This window comes from Engystomops pustulosus, unplaced genomic scaffold, assembly GCF_040894005.1.
Source record: "Engystomops pustulosus unplaced genomic scaffold, aEngPut4.maternal MAT_SCAFFOLD_225, whole genome shotgun sequence".
Lineage (NCBI taxonomy): Eukaryota > Metazoa > Chordata > Amphibia > Anura > Leptodactylidae > Engystomops > Engystomops pustulosus.
The window spans coordinates 119,682-144,802 of NW_027285104.1; the positions used below are offsets into that span (position 1 = coordinate 119,682).

Consider the following 25,121-nt stretch of genomic DNA (forward strand, 5'->3'; position numbering starts at 1 on the left):
TACTAGGGGACAGACAGGCAGTATATAGTATATACTAGGGGACAGCCAGGCAGTATATAGTATATACTAGGGGACAGACAGGCAGTATATAGTATATACTAGGGGACAGACAGGCAGTATATAGTATATACTAGGGGACAGACAGGCAGTATATAGTATATACTAGGGGACAGCCAGGCAGTATATAGTATATACTAGGGGACAGACCTGCAGTATATAGTATATACTAGGGGACAGCCAGGCAGTATATAGTATATACTAGGGGACAGCCAGGCAGTATATAGTATATACTAGGGGACAGCCAGGCAGTATATAGTATATACTAGGGGACAGCCAGGCAGTATATAGTATATACTAGGGGACAGACATGCAGTATATAGTATATACTAGGGGACAGCCAGGCAGTATATAGTATATACTAGGGGACAGACCTGCAGTATATAGTATATACTAGGGGACAGACAGGCAGTATATAGTATATACTAGGGGACAGACATGCAGTATATAGTATACACTAGGGGACAGACAGGCAGTATATAGTATATACTAGGGGACAGCCAGGCAGTATATAGTATATACTAGGGGACAGACATGCAGTATATAGTATATACTAGGGGACAGACCTGCAGTATATAGTATATACTAGGGGACAGACAGGCAGTATATAGTATATACTAGGGGACAGACATGCAGTATATAGTATATACTAGGGGACAGCCAGGCAGTATATAGTATATACTAGGGGACAGACAGGCAGTATATAGTATATACTAGGGGACAGACATGCAGTATATAGTATATACTAGGGGACAGCCAGGCAGTATATAGTATATACTAGGGGACAGACATGCAGTATATAGTATATACTAGGGGACAGACCTGCAGTATATAGTATATACTAGGGGACAGACCTGCAGTATATAGTATATACTAGGGGACAGCCAGGCAGTATACAGAATATACTAGGGGACAGACATGCAGTATATAGTATATACTAGGGGACAGACATGCAGTATATAGTATATACTAGGGGACAGACAGGCAGTATATAGTATATACTAGGGGACAGCCAGGCAGTATATAGTATATACTAGGGGACAGACAGGCAGTATATAGTATATACTAGGGGACAGCCAGGCAGTATATAGTATATACTAGGGGACAGACCTGCAGTATATAGTATATACTAGGGGACAGACCTGCAGTATATAGTATATACTAGGGGACAGCCATGCAGTATATAGTATACACTAGGGGACAGACATGCAGTATATAGTATATACTAGGGGACAGCCAGGCAGTATATAGTATATACTAGGGGACAGACCTGCAGTATATAGTATATACTAGGGGACAGACCTGCAGTATATAGTATATACTAGGGGACAGACCTGCAGTATATAGTATATACTAGGGGACAGACATGCAGTATATAGTATATACTCCCCCCTGTACACAGGCCGTGCCATGACCTGTAATACCGGCCACAACCTGTGCACATGGTGGCGCTGTATGGAAAGACAGACGTGTTTTGTTGGGTCTTAGAGCCCCCCGGACCCCCGGGTCACACACAGACCTTCTCAAAGCTCTTCAGCTTGATCTCATATTGTAGCTCCGCGTCCGGGGGGATCTGGAAGCGTTCATGACCGGCGCTGCCGAAGCCGTACCTGGTGGGCAAGAGCACAGTATGTGAGAAGGGACCACCAGGACAGCGGGGAACAGACCACCAGGGAGGGGGCAATAGCTCCATCACTACCCCAGACCACCAGGGAAGGGGGCATCATCAGCTCCGTCACTACCCCAGACCACCAGGGAAGGGGGCATCATCAGCTCCGTCACTACCCCAGACCACCAGGGATGGGGGGGGGGGGATCATCAGCTCCATCACTACCCCAGACCACCAGGAAAGGGGGACTGCATCAGCTCCGTCACTACCCCAGACCACCAGGGAAGGGGGCATCATCAGCTCCATCACTACCCCAGACCACCAGGGATGGGGGGGGGGGGATCATCAGCTCCATCACTACCCCAGACCACCAGGGAAGGGGGACTGCATCAGCTCAGTCACTACCCCAGACCACCAGGGATGGGGGGGGGGGATCATCAGCTCCATCACTACCCCAGACCACCAGGGATGGGGGGGGGGGGGGGGATCATCAGCTCCATCACTACCCCAGACCACCAGGGAAGGGGGACTGCATCAGCTCAGTCACTACCCCAGACCACCAGGGATGGGAGGGGGGATCATCAGCTCCATCACTACCCCAGACCACCAGGGAGGAGGGGATCATCAGTTCCATCACTACCCCAGACCACCAGGGATCAGTCCTATATTCATGTAGTGTTCTCCGCTATCAGCCATGTCAATGATATGAGGCACAGAATCCTGGCCCCCCATGGTCCCTGCAGTCCTGGGACCCCGGGGGTCACCCCCACCCATGGGACTCACCTGGGCTTGAGGTAGAGCACGGCCTCTTCTCCTTTCTCCATCTGTTGCAGGGCGGTCTCCACACCCGGGGGGATCCCGAGACCCTCGCCCTCTCCAACCTCAAACCGCAGGTCCCGCTCATCGAATACGCGGCCGCTGTGGGACCCCTGAATCAGCACTGGGGGGAGACAACAGGTGCATCAGGGAAACCATCAGCAAGCAGGTCAGTGCCCGGCCCCTCCGGGAGGCTCACCTTCCACCACCGCGCCCTCGTTGGGTTTGGAGTATCCCTCCCCCTTCACCCGGATCCTGCGGATGATCCCCCCGTCCTCCTCTGGGGAAAGGTCTTCTCCTTGGAAGTCAAAAAGCTCAATCTAAGAATAAAGAAAGAGAAGGTTACAGGGTGTGAGGACACTACAACCCACTACCCTAGACCACCAGGGACGGAGGCATCAACCCAAATCAGCGCCCTAGACCACCAGGGACAGAGGCATCAACCCTAATCATGGCCCTAGACCACCAGGGACAGAGGCATCAACCCTAATCATGGCCCTAGACCACCAGGGACAGAGGCATCAACCCTAGTCATGGCCCTAGACTACCCAAGCCCACCAGGGATATTATCCTAACCCTTTAGCTCTGCAGGGATGGCGCCTCTTACCTCGAATATGAGCACTGCATTGGGAGGGATTTTGGGGGGGCTCCCGGACGCCCCGTATGCATATTCTGGTTTACAGGTGACCTGGCAGATCTCCCCAACCTTCATGGAGGCCACGGCGATGTCCCACGCCTTGATCACCTGACCTGAGGGACAACAACACAAATAATCATTATCAGCCCTGCCTGCAGGGGGCGCTAGACACAAGTAAAGTTGTGGTTTTCCTCATGTTTTCCCCTCTAGGTGGCGCCCCCTATACACCAGGACCCCCCGGGGCACCGCACCTTTTCCCAGGTCAAAGGTGAACTTGTCTTTCCGGTCTCGGCTGGAGTCAAACTTGGTCCCATCGAGCAGCCACCCGGTGTAGTGGACGCTGACCTTGTCCCCGATCATGGGGGTCTCACTGCCGCCCCCCTCCTTCTTGATTTCCTATGGGAAAAGAGACATACTGCTTAATCTTATACATACATGAGGTGGGGTGCAACTGCAGCTCTGGGGAGAGAGAGAGAGACATCTCACAGCTGCAATCCTGCACAGTGTGTCACCCCCATCCTATCCCCAGCACAGAGACACAGGGAAAGATCTAGAACAATACGGAACATCAGGAGACTCAAAGAACACAAAGACATCTCAGCTATATGACACAACACCAGCCGACCTACTGCAGGACTACAACTCCCAGTATTCAAGTATATTAGGAGTAGAAGTAGCAGCAGGACAGCAGCTACAAAGTGGAAACAAAGATACTAAATGATGTTTAATACAGGATAAGTAATGTCATGTATGTACACAGTGACTGCACCAGCAGCAGAATAGGGAGTGCAGCTCTGGAGTATAATACAGGATGTAACTCAGGATCAGTACAGGATAAGTAATGTCATGTATGTACACAGTGACTGCACCAGCAGCAGAATAGTGAGTGCAGCTCTGGGGTATAATACAGGATGTAACTCAGGATCAGTACAGGATAAGTAATGTCATGTATGTACACAGTGACTGCACCAGCAGCAGAATAGTGAGTGCAGCTCTGGGGTATAATACAGGATGTAACTCAGGATCAGTACAGGATAAGTAATGTCATGTATGTACACAGTGACTGCACCAGCAGCAGAATAGGGAGTGCAGCTCTGGGGTATAATACAGGATGTAACTCAGGATCAGTACAGGATAAGTAATGTCATGTATGTACACAGTGACTGCACCAGCAGCAGAATAGTGAGTGCAGCTCTGGAGTATAATACAGGATGTAACTCAGGATCAGTACAGGATAAGTAATGTCATGTATGTACACAGTGACTGCACCAGCAGCAGAATAGTGAGTGCAGCTCTGGAGTATAATACAGGATGTAACTCAGGATCAGTACAGGATAAGTAATGTCATGTATGTACACAGTGACTGCACCGGCAGCAGAATAGTGAGTGCAGCTCTGGGGTATAATACAGGATGTAACTCAGGATCAGTACAGGATAAGTAATGTCATGTATGTACACAGTGACTGCACCAGCAGCAGAATAGTGAGTGCAGCTCTGGGGTATAATACAGGATGTAACTCAGGATCAGTACAGGATAAGTAATGTCATGTATGTACACAGTGACTGCACCTGTAGCAGAATAGTGAGTGCAGCTCTGGGGTATAATACAGGATGTAACTCAGGATCAGTACAGGATAAGTAATGTCATGTATGTACACAGTGACTGCACCAGCAGCAGAATAGTGAGTGCAGCTCTGGAGTATAATACAGGATGTAACTCAGGATCAGTACAGGATAAGTAATGTCATGTATGTACACAGTGACTGCACCAGCAGCAGAATAGTGAGTGCAGCTCTGGAGTATAATACAGGATGTAACTCAGGATCAGTACAGGATAAGTAATGTCATGTATGTACACGGTGACTGCACCAGCAGCAGAATAGTGAGTGCAGCTCTGGGGTATAATACAGGATGTAACTCAGGATCAGTACAGGATAAGTAATGTCATGTATGTACACAGTGACTGCACCTGTAGCAGAATAGTGAGTGCAGCTCTGGGGTATAATACAGGATGTAACTCAGGATCAGTACAGGATAAGTAATGTCATGTATGTACACAGTGACTGCACCAGCAGCAGAATAGTGAGTGCAGCTCTGGAGTATAATACAGGATGTAACTCAGGATCAGTACAGGATAAGTAATGTCATGTATGTACACAGTGACTGCACCAGCTGCAGAATAGTGAGTGCAGCTCTGGAGTATAATACAGGATGTAACTCAGGATCAGTACAGGATAAGTAATGTCATGTATGTACACGGTGACTGCACCAGCAGCAGAATAGTGAGTGCAGCTCTGGGGTATAATACAGGATGTAACTCAGGATCAGTACAGGATAAGTAATGTCATGTATGTACACAGTGACTGCACCTGTAGCAGAATAGTGAGTGCAGCTCTGGGGTATAATACAGGATGTAACTCAGGATCAGTACAGGATAAGTAATGTCATGTATGTACACAGTGACTGCACCAGCAGCAGAATAGTGAGTGCAGCTCTGGAGTATAATACAGGATGTAACTCAGGATCAGTACAGGATAAGTAATGTCATGTATGTACACAGTGACTGCACCAGCAGCAGAATAGTGAGTGCAGCTCTGGAGTATAATACAGGATGTAACTCAGGATCAGTACAGGATAAGTAATGTCATGTATGTACACGGTGACTGCACCAGCAGCAGAATAGTGAGTGCAGCTCTGGGGTATAATACAGGATGTAACTCAGGATCAGTACAGGATAAGTAACGTCATGTATGTACACAGTGACTGCACCAGCAGCAGAATAGTGAGTGCAGCTCTGGAGTATAATACAGGATGTAACTCAGGATCAGTACAGGATAAGTAATGTCATGTATGTACACAGTGCCTGCACCAGCAGCAGAATAGTGAGTGCAGCTCTGGGGTATAATACAGGATGTAACTCAGGATCAGTACAGGATAAGTAATGTCATGTATGTACACAGTGACTGCACCAGCAGCAGAATAGTGAGTGCAGCTCTGGAGTATAATACAGGATGTAACTCAGGATCAGTACAGGATAAGTAATGTCATGTATGTACACAGTGACTGCACCAGCAGCAGAATAGTGAGTGCAGCTCTGGGGTATAATACAGGATGTAACTCAGGATCAGTACAGGATAAGTAATGTCATGTATGTACACAGTGACTGCACCAGCAGCAGAATAGTGAGTGCAGCTCTGGGGTATAATACAGGATGTAACTCAGGATCAGTACAGGATAAGTAATGTCATATATGTACACAGTGACTGCACCAGCAGCAGAATAGTGAGTGCAGCTCTGGTGTATAATACAGGATGTAACTCAGGATCAGTACAGGATAAGTAATGTCATGTATGTACACAGTGACTGCACCAGCAGCAGAATAGTGAGTGCAGCTGTGGGGTATAATACAGGATGTAACTCAGGATCAGTACAGGATAAGTAATGTCATGTATGTACACAGTGACTGCACCAGCAGCAGAATATTGAGTGCAGCTCTGGGGTATAATACAGGATGTAACTCAGGATCAGTACAGGATAAGTAATGCCATGTATGTACACAGTGACTGCACCAGCAGCAGAATAGTGAGTGCAGCTCTGGGGTATAATACAGGATGTAACTCAGGATAAGTACAGGATAAGTAATGTCATGTATGTACACAGTGACTGCACCAGCAGCAGAATAGTGAGTGCAGCTCTGGGGTATAATACAGGATGTAACTCAGGATCAGTACAGGATAAGTAATGTCATGTATGTACACAGTGACTGCACCAGCAGCAGAATAGTGAGTGCAGCTCTGGAGTATAATACAGGATGTAACTCAGGATCAGTACAGGATAAGTAATGTCATGTATGTACACAGTGCCTGCACCAGCAGCAGAATAGTGAGTGCAGCTCTGGGGTATAATACAGGATGTAACTCAGGATCAGTACAGGATAAGTAATGTCATGTATGTACACAGTGACTGCACCAGCAGCAGAATAGTGAGTGCAGCTGTGGGGTATAATACAGGATGTAACTCAGGATCAGTACAGGATAAGTAATGTCATGTATGTACACAGTGACTGCACCAGCAGCAGAATAGTGAGTGCAGCTCTGGGGTATAATACAGGATGTAACTCAGGATCAGTACAGGATAAGTAATGTCATGTATGTACACAGTGACTGCACCAGCAGCAGAATAGTGAGTGCAGCTCTGGGGTATAATACAGGATGTAACTCAGGATCAGTACAGGATAAGTAATGTCATGTATGTACACAGTGACTGCACCAGCAGCAGAATAGTGAGTGCAGCTCTGGGGTATAATACAGGATGTAACTCAGGATCAGTACAGGATAAGTAATGTCATGTATGTACACAGTGACTCCAGCAGCAGAATAGTGAGTGCAGCTCTGGGGTATAATACAGGATGTAACTCAGGATCAGTACAGGATAAGTAATGTCATGTATGTACACAGTGACTGCACCAGCAGCAGAATAGTGAGTGCAGCTCTGGGGTATAATACAGGATGTAACTCAGGATCAGTACAGGATTAGTAATGTCATGTATGTACACAGTGACTGCACCAGCAGCAGAATAGTGAGTGCAGCTCTGGGGTATAATACAGGATGTAACTCAGGATCAGTACAGGATAAGTAATGTCATGTATGTACACAGTGACTGCACCAGCAGCAGAATAGTGAGTGCAGCTCTGGGGTATAATACAGGATGTAACTCAGGATCAGTACAGGATAAGTAATGTCATGTATGTACAGTGACTCCAGCAGCAGAATAGTGAGTGCAGCTCTGGGGTATAATACAGGATGTAACTCAGGATCAGTACAGGATAAGTAATGTCATGTATGTACACAGTGACTGCACCAGCAGCAGAATAGTGAGTGCAGCTCTGGGGTATAATACAGGATGTAACTCAGGATCAGCACAGGATAAGTAATGTCATGTATGTACAGTGACTGCACCAGCAGCAGAATAGTGAGTGCAGCTCTGCAGTATAATACAGGATGCAACTCAGGATCAGTACAGGATAAGTAATGCCATGTATGTACACAGTGACTGCACCAGCAGCAGAATAGTGAGTGCAGCTCTGGAGTATAATACAGGATGCAACTCGGGATCAGTACAGGATAAGTAATGTCATGTATGTACACAGTGACTGCACCAGCAGCAGAATAGTGAGTGCAGCTCTGGGGTATAATACAGGATGTAACTCAGGATCAGTACAGGATGTAACTCAGGATCAGTACAGGATGTAACTCAGGATCAGTACAGGATGTAACTCAGGATCAGTACAGGATGTAACTCAGGATCAGTACAGGATAAGTAATGTCATGTATGTATACAGTGACTGCACCAGCAGCAGAATAGTGAGTGCAGCTCTGGGGTATAATACAGGATGTAACTCAGGGTCAGTACAGGATAAGTAATGTCATGTATGTATACAGTGACTGCACCAGCAGCAGAATAGTGAGTGCAGCTCTGGGGTATAATACAGGATGTAACTCAGGATCAGTACAGGATAAGTAATGTCATGTATGTACACAGTGACTGCACCAGCAGCAGAATAGTGAGTGCAGCTCTGGGGTATAATACAGGATGTAACTCAGGATCAGTACAGGATAAGTAATGTCATGTATGTACACAGTGACTGCACCAGCAGCAGAATAGTGAGTGCAGCTCTGGGGTATAATACAGGATGTAACTCAGGATCAGTACAGGATAAGTAATGTCATGTATGTACACAGTGACTGCACCAGCAGCAGAATAGTGAGTGCAGCTCTGGAGTATAATACAGGATGTAACTCAGGATCAGTACAGGATAAGTAATGTCATGTATGTACACAGTGACTGCACCAGCAGCAGAATAGTGAGTGCAGCTCTGGAGTATAATACAGGATGTAACTCAGGATCAGTACAGGATAAGTAATGTCATGTATGTACACAGTGCCTGCACCAGCAGCAGAATAGTGAGTGCAGCTCTGGGGTATAATACAGGATGTAACTCAGGATCAGTACAGGATAAGTAATGTCATGTATGTACACAGTGACTGCACCAGCAGCAGAATAGTGAGTGCAGCTCTGGAGTATAATACAGGATGTAACTCAGGATCAGTACAGGATAAGTAATGTCATGTATGTACACAGTGACTGCACCAGCAGCAGAATAGTGAGTGCAGCTCTGGGGTATAATACAGGATGTAACTCAGGATCAGTACAGGATAAGTAATGTCATGTATGTACACAGTGACTGCACCAGCAGCAGAATAGTGAGTGCAGCTCTGGAGTATAATACAGGATGTAACTCAGGATCAGTACAGGATAAGTAATGTCATGTATGTACACAGTGACTGCACCAGCAGCAGAATAGTGAGTGCAGCTCTGGAGTATAATACAGGATGTAACTCAGGATCAGTACAGGATAAGTAATGTCATGTATGTACACAGTGACTGCACCAGCAGCAGAATAGTGAGTGCAGCTCTGGGGTATAATACAGGATGTAACTCAGGATCAGTACAGGATAAGTAATGTCATGTATGTACACAGTGACTGCACCAGCAGCAGAATAGTGAGTGCAGCTCTGGAGTATAATACAGGATGTAACTCAGGATCAGTACAGGATAAGTAATGTCATGTATGTACACAGTGACTGCACCAGCAGCAGAATAGTGAGTGCAGCTCTGGAGTATAATACAGGATGTAACTCAGGATCAGTACAGGATAAGTAATGTCATGTATGTACACAGTGCCTGCACCAGCAGCAGAATAGTGAGTGCAGCTCTGGGGTATAATACAGGATGTAACTCAGGATCAGTACAGGATAAGTAATGTCATGTATGTACACAGTGACTGCACCAGCAGCAGAATAGTGAGTGCAGCTGTGGTGTATAATACAGGATGTAACTCAGGATCAGTACAGGATAAGTAATGTCATATATGTACACAGTGACTGCACCAGCAGCAGAATAGTGAGTGCAGCTCTGGTGTATAATACAGGATGTAACTCAGGATCAGTACAGGATAAGTAATGTCATGTATGTACACAGTGACTGCACCAGCAGCAGAATAGTGAGTGCAGCTCTGGGGTATAATACAGGATGTAACTCAGGATCAGTACAGGATAAGTAATGTCATGTATGTACACAGTGACTGCACCAGCAGCAGAATAGTGAGTGCAGCTGTGGGGTATAATACAGGATGTAACTCAGGATCAGTACAGGATAAGTAATGTCATGTATGTACACAGTGACTGCACCAGCAGCAGAATATTGAGTGCAGCTCTGGGGTATAATACAGGATGTAACTCAGGATCAGTACAGGATAAGTAATGCCATGTATGTACACAGTGACTGCACCAGCAGCAGAATAGTGAGTGCAGCTCTGGGGTATAATACAGGATGTAACTCAGGATCAGTACAGGATAAGTAATGTCATGTATGTACACAGTGACTGCACCAGCAGCAGAATAGTGAGTGCAGCACTGGGGTATAATACAGGATGTAACTCAGGATCAGTACAGGATAAGTAATGTCATGTATGTACACAGTGACTGCACCAGCAGCAGAATAGTGAGTGCAGCTCTGGAGTATAATACAGGATGTAACTCAGGATCAGTACAGGATAAGTAATGTCATGTATGTACACAGTGCCTGCACCAGCAGCAGAATAGTGAGTGCAGCTCTGGGGTATAATACAGGATGTAACTCAGGATCAGTACAGGATAAGTAATGTCATGTATGTACACAGTGACTGCACCAGCAGCAGAATAGTGAGTGCAGCTCTGGAGTATAATACAGGATGTAACTCAGGATCAGTACAGGATAAGTAATGTCATGTATGTACACAGTGACTGCACCAGCAGCAGAATAGTGAGTGCAGCTCTGGAGTATAATACAGGATGTAACTCAGGATCAGTACAGGATAAGTAATGTCATGTATGTACACAGTGCCTGCACCAGCAGCAGAATAGTGAGTGCAGCTCTGGGGTATAATACAGGATGTAACTCAGGATCAGTACAGGATAAGTAATGTCATGTATGTACACAGTGACTGCACCAGCAGCAGAATAGTGAGTGCAGCTGTGGTGTATAATACAGGATGTAACTCAGGATCAGTACAGGATAAGTAATGTCATATATGTACACAGTGACTGCACCAGCAGCAGAATAGTGAGTGCAGCTCTGGTGTATAATACAGGATGTAACTCAGGATCAGTACAGGATAAGTAATGTCATGTATGTACACAGTGACTGCACCAGCAGCAGAATAGTGAGTGCAGCTCTGGGGTATAATACAGGATGTAACTCAGGATCAGTACAGGATAAGTAATGTCATGTATGTACACAGTGACTGCACCAGCAGCAGAATAGTGAGTGCAGCTGTGGGGTATAATACAGGATGTAACTCAGGATCAGTACAGGATAAGTAATGTCATGTATGTACACAGTGACTGCACCAGCAGCAGAATATTGAGTGCAGCTCTGGGGTATAATACAGGATGTAACTCAGGATCAGTACAGGATAAGTAATGCCATGTATGTACACAGTGACTGCACCAGCAGCAGAATAGTGAGTGCAGCTCTGGGGTATAATACAGGATGTAACTCAGGATAAGTACAGGATAAGTAATGTCATGTATGTACACAGTGACTGCACCAGCAGCAGAATAGTGAGTGCAGCTCTGGAGTATAATACAGGATGTAACTCAGGATCAGTACAGGATAAGTAATGTCATGTATGTACACAGTGACTGCACCAGCAGCAGAATAGTGAGTGCAGCTCTGGAGTATAATACAGGATGTAACTCAGGATCAGTACAGGATAAGTAATGTCATGTATGTACACAGTGCCTGCACCAGCAGCAGAATAGTGAGTGCAGCTCTGGGGTATAATACAGGATGTAACTCAGGATCAGTACAGGATAAGTAATGTCATGTATGTACACAGTGACTGCACCAGCAGCAGAATAGTGAGTGCAGCTGTGGGGTATAATACAGGATGTAACTCAGGATCAGTACAGGATAAGTAATGTCATGTATGTACACAGTGACTGCACCAGCAGCAGAATAGTGAGTGCAGCTCTGGGGTATAATACAGGATGTAACTCAGGATCAGTACAGGATAAGTAATGTCATGTATGTACACAGTGACTGCACCAGCAGCAGAATAGTGAGTGCAGCTGTGGGGTATAATACAGGATGTAACTCAGGATCAGTACAGGATAAGTAATGTCATGTATGTACACAGTGACTGCACCAGCAGCAGAATATTGAGTGCAGCTCTGGGGTATAATACAGGATGTAACTCAGGATCAGTACAGGATAAGTAATGCCATGTATGTACACAGTGACTGCACCAGCAGCAGAATAGTGAGTGCAGCTCTGGGGTATAATACAGGATGTAACTCAGGATAAGTACAGGATAAGTAATGTCATGTATGTACACAGTGACTGCACCAGCAGCAGAATAGTGAGTGCAGCTCTGGAGTATAATACAGGATGTAACTCAGGATCAGTACAGGATAAGTAATGTCATGTATGTACACAGTGACTGCACCAGCAGCAGAATAGTGAGTGCAGCTCTGGGGTATAATACAGGATGTAACTCAGGATCAGTACAGGATAAGTAATGTCATGTATGTACACAGTGACTGCACCAGCAGCAGAATAGTGAGTGCAGCTCTGGGGTATAATACAGGATGTAACTCAGGATCAGTACAGGATAAGTAATGTCATGTATGTACACAGTGACTGCACCAGCAGCAGAATAGTGAGTGCAGCTCTGGAGTATAATACAGGATGTAACTCAGGATCAGTACAGGATTAGTAATGTCATGTATGTACACAGTGACTGCACCAGCAGCAGAATAGTGAGTGCAGCTCTGGGGTATAATACAGGATGTAACTCAGGATCAGTACAGGATAAGTAATGTCATGTATGTACACAGTGACTGCACCAGCAGCAGAATAGTGAGTGCAGCTCTGGGGTATAATACAGGATGTAACTCAGGATCAGTACAGGATAAGTAATGTCATGTATGTACACAGTGACTGCACCAGCAGCAGAATAGTGAGTGCAGCTCTGGGGTATAATACAGGATGTAACTCAGGATCAGTACAGGATAAGTAATGTCATGTATGTACAGTGACTCCAGCAGCAGAATAGTGAGTGCAGCTCTGGGGTATAATACAGGATGTAACTCAGGATCAGTACAGGATACATAATGTCATGTATGTACACAGTGACTGCACCAGCAGCAGAATAGTGAGTGCAGCTCTGGAGTATAATACAGGATGTAACTCAGGATCAGTACAGGATAAGTAATGTCATGTATGTACACAGTGACTGCACCAGCAGCAGAATAGTGAGTGCAGCTCTGGGGTATAATACAGGATGTAACTCAGGATCAGCACAGGATAAGTAATGTCATGTATGTACAGTGACTGCACCAGCAGCAGAATAGTGAGTGCAGCTCTGCAGTATAATACAGGATGCAACTCAGGATCAGTACAGGATAAGTAATGTCATGTATGTACACAGTGACTGCACCAGCAGCAGAATAGTGAGTGCAGCTCTGGGGTATAATACAGGATGTAACTCAGGATCAGTACAGGATGTAACTCAGGATCAGTACAGGATGTAACTCAGGATCAGTACAGGATAAGTAATGTCATGTATGTATACAGTGACTGCACCAGCAGCAGAATAGTGAGTGCAGCTCTGGGGTATAATACAGGATGTAACTCAGGGTCAGTACAGGATAAGTAATGTCATGTATGTATACAGTGACTGCACCAGCAGCAGAATAGTGAGTGCAGCTCTGGGGTATAATACAGGATGTAACTCAGGATCAGTACAGGATAAGTAATGTCATGTATGTACACAGTGACTGCACCAGCAGCAGAATAGTGAGTGCAGCTCTGGGGTATAATACAGGATGTAACTCAGGATCAGTACAGGATAAGTAATGTCATGTATGTACACAGTGACTGCACCAGCAGCAGAATAGGGAGTGCAGCTCTGGGGTATAATACAGGATGTAACTCAGGATCAGTACAGGATAAGTAATGTCATGTATGTACACAGTGACTGCACCAGCAGCAGAATAGTGAGTGCAGCTCTGGGGTATAATACAGGATGTAACTCAGGATCAGTACAGAATAAGTAATGTCATGTATGTACACAGTGACTGCACCAGCAGCAGAATAGTGAGTGCAGCTCTGGGGTAAAATACAGGATGTAACTCAGGATCAGTACAGGATAAGTAATGTCATGTATGTACACAGTGACTGCACCAGCAGCAGAATAGTGAGTGCAGCTCTGGGGTATAATACAGGATGTAACTCAGGATCAGTACAGGATAAGTAATGTCATGTATGTACACAGTGACTGCACCAGCAGCAGAATAGTGAGTGCAGCTCTGGGGTATAATACAGGATGTAACTCAGGATCAGTACAGGATAAGTAATGTCATGTATGTACACAGTGACTGCACCAGCAGCAGAATAGTGAGTGCAGCTCTGGAGTATAATACAGGATGTAACTCAGGATCAGTACAGGATAAGTAATGTCATGTATGTACACAGTGACTGCACCAGCAGCAGAATAGTGAGTGCAGCTCTGGGGTATAATACAGGATGTAACTCAGGATCAGTACAGGATAAGTAATGTCATGTATGTACACAGTGACTGCACCAGCAGCAGAATAGTGAGTGCAGCTCTGGAGTATAATACAGGATGTAACACAGGATCAGTACCGGATAAGTAATGTCATGTATGTACACAGTGACTGCACCAGCAGCAGAATAGTGAGTACAGCTCTGGGGTATAATACAGGATGTAACTCAGGATCAGTACAGGATAAGTAATGTCATGTATGTACACAGTGACTGCACCAGCAGCAGAATAGTGAGTGCAGCTCTGGGGTATAATACAGGATGTAACTCAGGATCAGTACAGGATAAGTAATGTCATGTATGTACACAGTGACTGCACCAGCAGCAGAATAGTGAGTGCAGCTCTGGGGTATAATACAGGATGCAACCCAGGATCAGTACAGGATAAGTAATGTCATGTATGTACACAGTGACTGCACCAGCAGCAGAATAGTGAGTGCAGCTCTGGAGTATAATACAGGATGTAACTCAGGATCAGTACAGGATAAGTAATGTCATGTATGTACACAGTGACTGCACCAGCAGCAGAATAGTGAGTGCAGCTCTGGTGTATAATACAGGATGTAACTCAGGATCAGTACAGGATAAGTAATGTCATGTATGTACACAGTGACTGCACCAGCAGCAGAATAGTGAGTGCAGCTCTGGGGTATAATACAGGATGTAACTCAGGATCAGTACAGGATAAGTAATGTCATGTATGTACACAGTGACTGCACCAGCAGCAGAATAGTGAGTGCAGCTCTGGGGTATAATACAGGATGTAACTCAGGATCAGTACAGGATAAGTAATGTCATGTATGTACAGTGACTGTACCAGCAGCAGAATAGTGAGTGCAGCTCTGGAGTATAATACAGGATGTAACTCAGGATCAGTACAGGATAAGTAATGTCATGTATGTACACAGTGACTGCACCAGCAGCAGAATAGTGAGTGCAGCTCTGGGGTATAATACAGGAATGTAACTCAGGATCAGTACAGGATAAGTAATGTCATGTATGTACACAGTGACTGCACCAGCAGCAGAATAGTGAGTGCAGCTCTGGAGTATAATACAGGATGTAACTCAGGATCAGTACAGGATAAGTAATGTCATGTATGTACACAGTGACTGCACCAGCAGCAGAATAGTGAGTGCAGCTCTGGGGTATAATACAGGATGTAACTCAGGATCAGTACAGGATAAGTAATGTCATGTATGTACACAGTGACTGCACCAGCAGCAGAATAGTGAGTGCAGCTCTGGAGTATAATACAGGATGTAACTCAGGATCAGTACAGGATAAGTAATGTCATGTATGTACACAGTGACTGCACCAGCAGCAGAATAGTGAGTGCAGCTCTGGTGTATAATACAGGATGTAACTCAGGATCAGTACAGGATAAGTAATGTCATGTATGTACACAGTGACTGCACCAGCAGCAGAATAGTGAGTGCAGCTCTGGGGTATAATACAGGATGTAACTCAGGATCAGTACAGGATAAGTAATGTCATGTATGTACACAGTGACTGCACCAGCAGCAGAATAGTGAGTGCAGCTCTGGAGTATAATACAGGATGTAACTCAGGATCAGTACAGGATAAGTAATGTCATGTATGTACACAGTGACTGCACCAGCAGCAGAATAGTGAGTGCAGCTCTGGGGTATAATACAGGATGTAACTCAGGATCAGTACACAATAAGTAATGTCATGTATGTACACAGTGACTGCACCAGCAGCAGAATAGTGAGTGCAGCTCTGGAGTATAATACAGGATGTAACTCAGGATCAGTACAGGATAAGCAATGTAATGTATGTACACAGTGACTGCACCAGCAGCAGAATAGTGAGTGCAGCTCTGGGATATAATACTGGATGTAACTCAGGATCAGTACAGGATAAGTAATGTCATGTATGTACAGTGACTGCACCAGCAGCAGAATAGTGAGTGCAGCTCTGGGGTATAATACAGGATGTAACTCAGGATCAGTACAGGATAAGTAATGTCATGTATGTACACAGTGACTGCACCAGCAGCAGAATAGTGAGTGCAGCTCTGGGGTATAATACAGGATGTAACTCAGGATCAGTACGGGATAAGTAATGTCATGTATGTACACAGTGACTGCACCAGCAGCAGAATAGTGAGGGCAGCTCTGGGGTATAATACAGGATGTAACTCAGGATCAGTACAGGATAAGTAATGTCATGTATGTACACAGTGACTGCACCAGCAGCAGAATAGTGAGTGCAGCTCTGGGGTATAATACAGGATGTAACTCAGGATAAGTACAGGATAAGTAATGTCATGTATGTACACAGTGACTGCACCAGCAGCAGAATAGTGAGTGCAGCTCTGGGGTATAATACAGGATGTAACTCAGGATCAGTACAGGATAAGTAATGTCATGTATGTACACAGTGACTGCACCAGCAGCAGAATAGTGAGTGCAGCTCTGGGGTATAATACAGGATGTAACTCAGGATCAGTACAGGATAAGTAATGTCATGTATGTACACAGTGACTACACCAGCAGCAGAGTAGTGAGTGCAGCTCTGGAGTATAATACAGGATGTAACTCAGGATCAGTACAGGATAAGTAATGTCATGTATGTACACAGTGACTGCACCAGCAGCAGAATAGTGAGTGCAGCTCTGGGGTATAATACAGGATGTAACTCAGGATCAGTACAGGATAAGTAATGTCATGTATGTACACAGTGACTGCACCAGCAGCAGAATAGTGAGTGCAGCTCTGGGGTATAATACAGGATGTAACTCAGGATCAGTACAGGATAAGTAATGTCATGTATGTACACAGTGACTGCTCCAGCAGCAGAATAGTGAGTGCAGCTCTGGGGTATAATACAGGATGTAACTCAGGATCAGTACAGGATAAGTAATGTCATGTATGTACACAGTGACTGCACCAGCAGCAGAATAGTGAGTGCAGCTCTGGAGTATAATACAGGATGTAACTCAGGATCAGTACAGGATAAGTAATGTCATGTATGTACACAGTGACTGCACCAGCAGCAGAATAGTGAGTGCAGCTCTGGGGTATAATACAGGATGTAACTCAGGATCAGTACAGGATAAGTAATGTCATGTATGTACAGTGACTGCACCAGCAGCAGAATAGTGAGTGCAGCTCTGGGGTATAATACAGGATGTAACTCCGGATCAGTACAGGATAAGTAATGTCATGTATGTACACAGTGACTGCACCAGCAGCAGAATAGTGAGTGCAGCTCTGGGGTATAATACAGGATGTAACTCAGGATCAGCACAGGATAAGTAATGTCATGTATGTACACAGTGACTGCACCAGCAGCAGAATAGTGAGTGCAGCTCTGGGGTATAATACAGGATGTAACTCAGGATCAGCACAGGATAAGTAATGTCATGTATGTACACAGTGACTGCACCAGCAGCAGAATAGTGAGTGCAGCTCTGGGGTATAATACAGGATGTAACTCAGGATCAGTACAGGATAAGTAATGTCATGTATGTACACAGTGACTGCACCAGCAGCAGAATAGTGAGTGCAGCTCTGGGGTATAATACAGGATGTAACTCAGGATCAGTACAGGATAAGTAATGTCATGTATGTACACAGTGACTGCACCAGCAGCAGAATAGTGAGTGCAGCTCTGGAGTATAATACAGGATGTAACTCAGGATCAGTACAGGATAAGCAATGTCATATATATACACAGTGACTGCACCAGCAGCAGAATAGTGAGTGCAGCTCTGGGGTATAATACAGGATGTAACTCAGGATCAGTACAGGATAAGTAATGTCATGTATGTACACAGCGACTGCACCAGCAGCAGAATAGTGAGTGCAGCTCTGGGATATAATACAGGATGTAACTCAGGATAAGTACAGGATAAGTAATGTCATGTATGTACACAGTGACTGCACCAGCAGCAGAATAGTGAGTGCAGCTCTGGGGTATAATACAGGATGTAACTCAGGATCAGTACAGGATAAGTAATGTCATGTATGTACACAGTGACTGCACCAGCAGCAGAATAGTGAGTGCAGCTCTGGGGTATAATACAGGATGTAACTCAGGATCAGTACAGGATAAGTAATGTCATGTATGTACACAGTGACTGCACCAGCAGCAGAATAGTGAGTGCAGCTCTGGAGTATAATACAGGATGTAACTCAGGATCAGTACAGGATAAGTAATGTCATGTATGTACACAGTGACTGCACCAGCAGCAGAATAGTGAGTGCAGCTCTGGAGTATAATACAGGATGTAACTCAGGATCAGTACAGGATAAGTAATGTCATGTATGTACAGTGACTGCACCAGCAGCAGAATAGTGAGTGCAGCTCTGGGGTATAATACAGGATGTAACTCCGGATCAGTACAGGATAAGTAATGTCATGTATGTACACAGTGACTGCACCAGCAGCAGAATAGTGAGTGCAGCTCTGGGGTATAATACAGGATGTAACTCAGGATCAGCACAGGATAAGTAATGTCATGTATGTACACAGTGACTGCACCAGCAGCAGAATAGTGAGTGCAGCTCTGGGGTATAATACAGGATGTAACTCAGGATCAGTACAGGATAAGTAATGTCATGTATGTACACAGTGACTGCACCAGCAGCAGAATAGTGAGTGCAGCTCTGGAGTATAATACAGGATGTAACTCAGGATCAGTACAGGATAAGTAATGTCATGTATGTACAGTGACTGCACCAGCAGCAGAATAGTGAGTGCAGCTCTGGGGTATAATACAGGATGTAACTCAGGATCAGCACAGGATAAGTAATGTCATGTATGTACACAGTGACTGCACCAGCAGCAGAATAGTGAGTGCAGCTCTGGGGTATAATACAGGATGTAACTCAGGATCAGTACAGGATAAGTAATGTCATGTATGTACACAGTGACTGCACCAGCAGCAGAATAGTGAGTGCAGCTCTGGGGTATAATACAGGATGTAACTCAGGATCAGTACAGGATAAGTAATGTCATGTATGTACACAGTGACTGCACCAGCAGCAGAATAGTGAGTGCAGCTCTGGGGTATAATACAGGATGTAACTCCGGATCAGTACAGGATAAGTAATGTCATGTATGTACACAGTGACTGCACCAGCAGCAGAATAGTGAGTGCAGCTCTGGGGTATAATACAGGATGTAACTCAGGATCAGCACAGGATAAGTAATGTCATGTATGTACACAGTGACTGCACCAGCAGCAGAATAGTGAGTGCAGCTCTGGGGTATAATACAGGATGTAACTCAGGATCAGTACAGGATAAGTAATGTCATGTATGTACACAGTGACTGCACCAGCAGCAGAATAGTGAGTGCAGCTCTGGAGTATAATACAGGATATAACTCAGGATCAGTACAGGATAAGTAATGTCATGTATGTACACAGTGACTGCACCAGCAGCAGAATAGTGAGTGCAGCTCTGGAGTATAATACAGGATGTAACTCAGGATAAGTAACGTCATGTATGTACACAGTGACTGCACCAGCAGCAGAATAGTGAGTGCAGCTCTGGAGTATAATACAGGATGTAACTCAGGATCAGTACAGGATAAGTAATGTCATGTATGTACACAGTGACTGCACCAGCAGCAGAATAGTGAGTGCAGCTCTGGAGTATAATACAGGATGTAACTCAGGATCAGTACAGGATAAGTAATGTCATGTATGTACAGTGACTGCACCAGCAGCAGAATAGTGAGTGCAGCTCTGGGGTATAATACAGGATGTAACTCCGGATCAGTACAGGATAAGTAATGTCATGTATGTACACAGTGACTGCACCAGCAGCAGAATAGTGAGTGCAGCTCTGGGGTATAATACAGGATGTAACTCAGGATCAGTACAGGATAAGTAATGTCATGTATGTACACAGTGACTGCACCAGCAGCAGAATAGTGAGTGCAGCTCTGGGGTATAATACAGGATGTAACTCAGGATCAGCACAGGATAAGTAATGTCATGTATGTACACAGTGACTGCACCAGCAGCAGAATAGTGAGTGCAGCTCTGGGGTATAATACAGGATGTAACTCAGGATCAGTACAGGATAAGTAATGTCATGTATGTACACAGTGACTGCACCAGCAGCAGAATAGTGAGTGCAGCTCTGGTGTATAATACAGGATGTAACTCAGGATCAGTACAGGATAAGTAATGTCATGTATGTACACAGTGACTGCACCAGCAGCAGAATAGTGAGTGCAGCTCTGGGGTATAATACAGGATGTAACTCAGGATCAGTACAGGATAAGTAATGTCATGTATGTACACAGTGACTGCACCAGCAGCAGAATAGTGAGTGCAGCTCTGGAGTATAATACAGGATATAACTCAGGATCAGTACAGGATAAGTAATGTCATGTATGTACACAGTGACTGCACCAGCAGCAGAATAGTGAGTGCAGCTCTGGTGTATAATACAGGATGTAACTCAGGATCAGTACAGGATAAGTAATGTCATGTATGTACACAGTGACTGCACCAGCAGCAGAATAGTGAGTGCAGCTCTGGAGTATAATACAGGATGTAACTCAGGATAAGTAACGTCATGTATGTACACAGTGACTGCACCAGCAGCAGAATAGTGAGTGCAGCTCTGGGGTATAATACAGGATGTAACTCAGGATCAGTACAGGATAAGTAATGTCATGTATGTACACAGTGACTGCACCAGCAGCAGAATAGTGAGTGCAGCTCTGGAGTATAATACAGGATGTAACTCAGGATCAGTACAGGATAAGTAATGTCATGTATGTACACAGTGACTGCACCAGCAGCAGAATAGTGAGAGTAGCTCTGGGGTATAATACAGGATGTAACTCAGGATCAGTACAGGATAAGTAATGTCATGTATGTACACAGTGACTGCACCAGCAGCAGAATAGTGAGTGCAGCTCTGGGGTATAATACAGGATGTAACTCAGGATCAGTACAGGATAAGTAATGTCATGTATGTACACAGTGACTGCACCAGCAGCAGAATAGTGAGTGCAGCCCTGGGGTATAATACAGGATGTAACTCAGGATCAGTACAGGATAAGTAATGTCATGTATGTACACAGTGACTGCACCAGCAGCAGAATAGTGAGTGCAGCTCTGGGGTATAATACAGGATGTAACACAGGATCAGTACCGGATAAGTAATGTCATGTATGTACACAGTGACTGCACCAGCAGCAGAATAGTGAGTGCAGCTCTGGGGTGTAATACACGATGTAACTCAGGATCAGTACAGGATAAGTAATGTCATGTATGTACACCATGACTGCACCAGCAGCAGAATAGTGAGTGCAGCTCTGGAGTATAATACAGGATGTAACTCAGGATCAGTACAGGATAAGTAATGTCATGTATGTACACAGTGACTGCACCAGCAGCAGAATAGTGAGTGCAGCTCTGGAGTATAATACAGGATGTAACTCAGGATCAGTACAGGATAAGTAATGTCATGTATGTACACAGTGACTACACCAGCAGCAGAATAGTGAGTGCAGCTCTGGGGTATAATACAGGATGTAACTCAGGATCAGTACAGGATAAGTAATGTCATGTATGTACACAGTGACTGCACCAGCAGCAGAATAGTGAGTGCAGCTCTGGAGTATAATACAGGATGTAACTCAGGATCAGTACAGGATAAGTAATGTCATGTATGTACACAGTGCCTGCACCAGCAGCAGAATAGTGAGTGCAGCTCTGGGGTATAATACAGGATGTAACTCAGGATCAGTACAGGATAAGTAATGTCATGTATGTACACAGTGACTGTACTAGCAGCAGAATAATGAGTGCAGCTCTGCGGATGTATGTGATGCTGGGGGTAGTAGTCCTCTCCCCTGGCTGCAGGGTCTCCTCACTTACCTTTAGGACCCCCCGGTCCCCCTTGGGGCTGATGTCTATGCCCTCCATGTCCTGGGCTCCCTGCTCTCCCTTCACCTCCTCTGCGGTCATGGTGCAGTATGTCGGGATAGAAGGAGCGATGCTCTGCAGCCGGGTCTCGGGGCGCGATACTCTGCAGACTGCGGACAGGGCCGTGTGGTGACTACACCGATCCCAGGCCCGAATAAAGCCCCGCCCCCCGCACCGGAGGGGGAGGAGCCTTCCACAAGTTACTGGAAGATTCTAGTAAGAAGAGGCGGGACGGAGGCGAGGAGCCACTAGAGACTCCTCCCCTTCACCGTGCCTCATGTCTCCTATATACAGTGTCCTCCCCGTGCCTCATGTCTCCTATATACAGTGTCCTCTCCTGTGCCTCATGTCTCCTATATACAGTGTCCTCCCCTGTGCCTCATGTCTCCTATATACAGTGTCCTCCCCTGTGCCTCATGCCTCCTATATACAGTGTCCTCCCCTGTGCCTCATGTCTCCTATATACAGTGTCCTCCCCTGTGCCTCATGCCTCCTATATACAGTGTCCTCCCCTGTGCCTCATGTCTCCTATATACAGTGTCCTCCCCTGTGCCTCATGCCTCCTATATACAGTGTCCTCCCCCGTGCCTCATGCCTCCTATATACAGTGTCCCCCCCGTGCCTCATGCCTCCTATATACAGTGTCCTCTCCTGTGCCTCATGCCTCCCATATACAGTGTCCTCCCCTGTGCCTCATGTCTCCTATATACAGTGTCCTCCCCTGTGCCCCGTGCCTCCTATATACAGTGTCCTCTCCTGTGCCTCATGCCTCCTATATACAGTGTCCTCTCCTGTGCCTCATGTCTCCTATATACAGTGTCCTCCCCTGTGCCTCATGCCTCCTATATACAGTGTCCTCCCCTGTGCCTCATGTCTCCTATATACAGTGTCCTCCCCTGTGCCCCGTGCCTCCTATATACAGTGTCCCCCCCCCGTGCCTCATGCCTCCTATATACAGTGTCCTCCCCTGTGCCTCATGCCTCCTATATACAGTGTCCTCCCCTGTGCCTCATGCCTCCTATATACAGTGTCCTCCCCTGTGCCTCATGTCTCCTATATACAGTGTCCTCCCCTGTGCCTCATGTCTCCTATATACAGTGTCCTCCCCTGTGCCTCATGTCTCCTATATACAGTGTCCTCCCCTGTGCCTCATGCCTCCTATATACAGTGTCCTCCCCTGTGCCTCATGTCTCCTATATACAGTGTCCTCTCCTGTGCCTCATGTCTCCTATATACAGTGTCCTCTCCTGTGCCTCATGTCTCCTATATACAGTGTCCTCCCCTGTGCCTCATGCCTCCTATATACAGTGTCCTCCCCTGTGCCTCATGTCTCCTATATACAGTGTCCTCCCCTGTGCCTCATGTCTCCTATATACAGTGTCCTCCCCTGTGCCTCATGCCTCCTATATACAGTGTCCTCTCCCTTGCCTCATGCCTCCTATATACAGTGTCCTCCCCCGTGCCTCATGCCTACTATATACAGTGTCCTCTCCTGTGCCTCATGCCTCCTATATACAGTGTCCTCCCCTGTGCCTCATGCCTCCTATATACAGTGTCCTCCCCTGTACCTCATGTCTCCTATATACAGTGTCCTCCCCTGTGCCTCATGTCTCCTATATGCAGTGTCCTCCCCTGTGCCTCATGCCTCCTATATACAGTGTCCTCCCCTGTGCCTCATGCCTCCTATATACAATGTCCTCCCCTGTGCCTCATGCCTCCTATATACAGTGTCCTCTCCTGTGCCTCATGCCTCCCATATACAGTGTCCTCCCCTGTGCCTCATGCCTCCTATATACACTCTGTCCTCCCCTGTGCCTCATGCCTCCTATATACAGTGTCCTCCCCTGTGCCTCATGCCTCCTATATACAGTGTCCTCCCCTGTGCCTCATGTCTCCTATATACAGTGTCCTCTCCTGTGCCTCATGCCTCCTATATACAGTGTCCTCTCCTGTGCCTCATGCCTCCTATATACAGTGTCCTCCCCCGTGCCTCATGCCTCCTATATACAGTGTCCTACCCTGTGCCTCATGCCTCCTATATACAGTGTCCTCCCCTGTGCCTCATGTCTCCTATATACAGTGTCCTCCCCTGTGCCTCATGTCTCCTATATACAGTGTCCTCCCCTGTGCCTCATGCCTCCTATATACAGTGTCCTCCCCTGTGCCTCATGTCTCCTATATACAGTGTCCTCTCCTGTGCCTCATGTCTCCTATATACAGTGTCCTCTCCTGTGCCTCATGTCTCCTATATACAGTGTCCTCCCCTGTGCCTCATGCCTCCTATATACAGTGTCCTCCCCTGTGCCTCATGCCTCATGTCTCCTATATACAGTGTCCTCTCCTGTGCCTCATGTCTCCTATATACAGTGTCCTCTCCTGTGCCTCATGTCTCCTATATACAGTGTCC

At 45.9% G+C, this 25,121-nt stretch overlaps 1 protein-coding gene across 1 annotated transcript in view; it reads right to left on the reverse strand.

Moving 5' to 3' along the window:
- Positions 1–22,894, reverse strand: part of FKBP4 (FKBP prolyl isomerase 4) — a 32,534-nt gene extending 9,640 nt beyond the window's left edge. The window contains exons 1-6 of the mRNA XM_072132088.1: positions 22,667–22,894; positions 3,371–3,515; positions 3,090–3,232; positions 2,682–2,802; positions 2,450–2,606; positions 1,577–1,667 (exon numbers count right to left, since the gene is read on the reverse strand). Of these exons, the coding sequence (XP_071988189.1) occupies positions 1,577–1,667; positions 2,450–2,606; positions 2,682–2,802; positions 3,090–3,232; positions 3,371–3,515; positions 22,667–22,756 (747 nt within the window). The 5' untranslated portion in view covers positions 22,757–22,894. The remainder of the gene's footprint in view (positions 1–1,576; positions 1,668–2,449; positions 2,607–2,681; positions 2,803–3,089; positions 3,233–3,370; positions 3,516–22,666) is intronic.
- Positions 22,895–25,121: the final 2,227 nt, after the last annotated feature.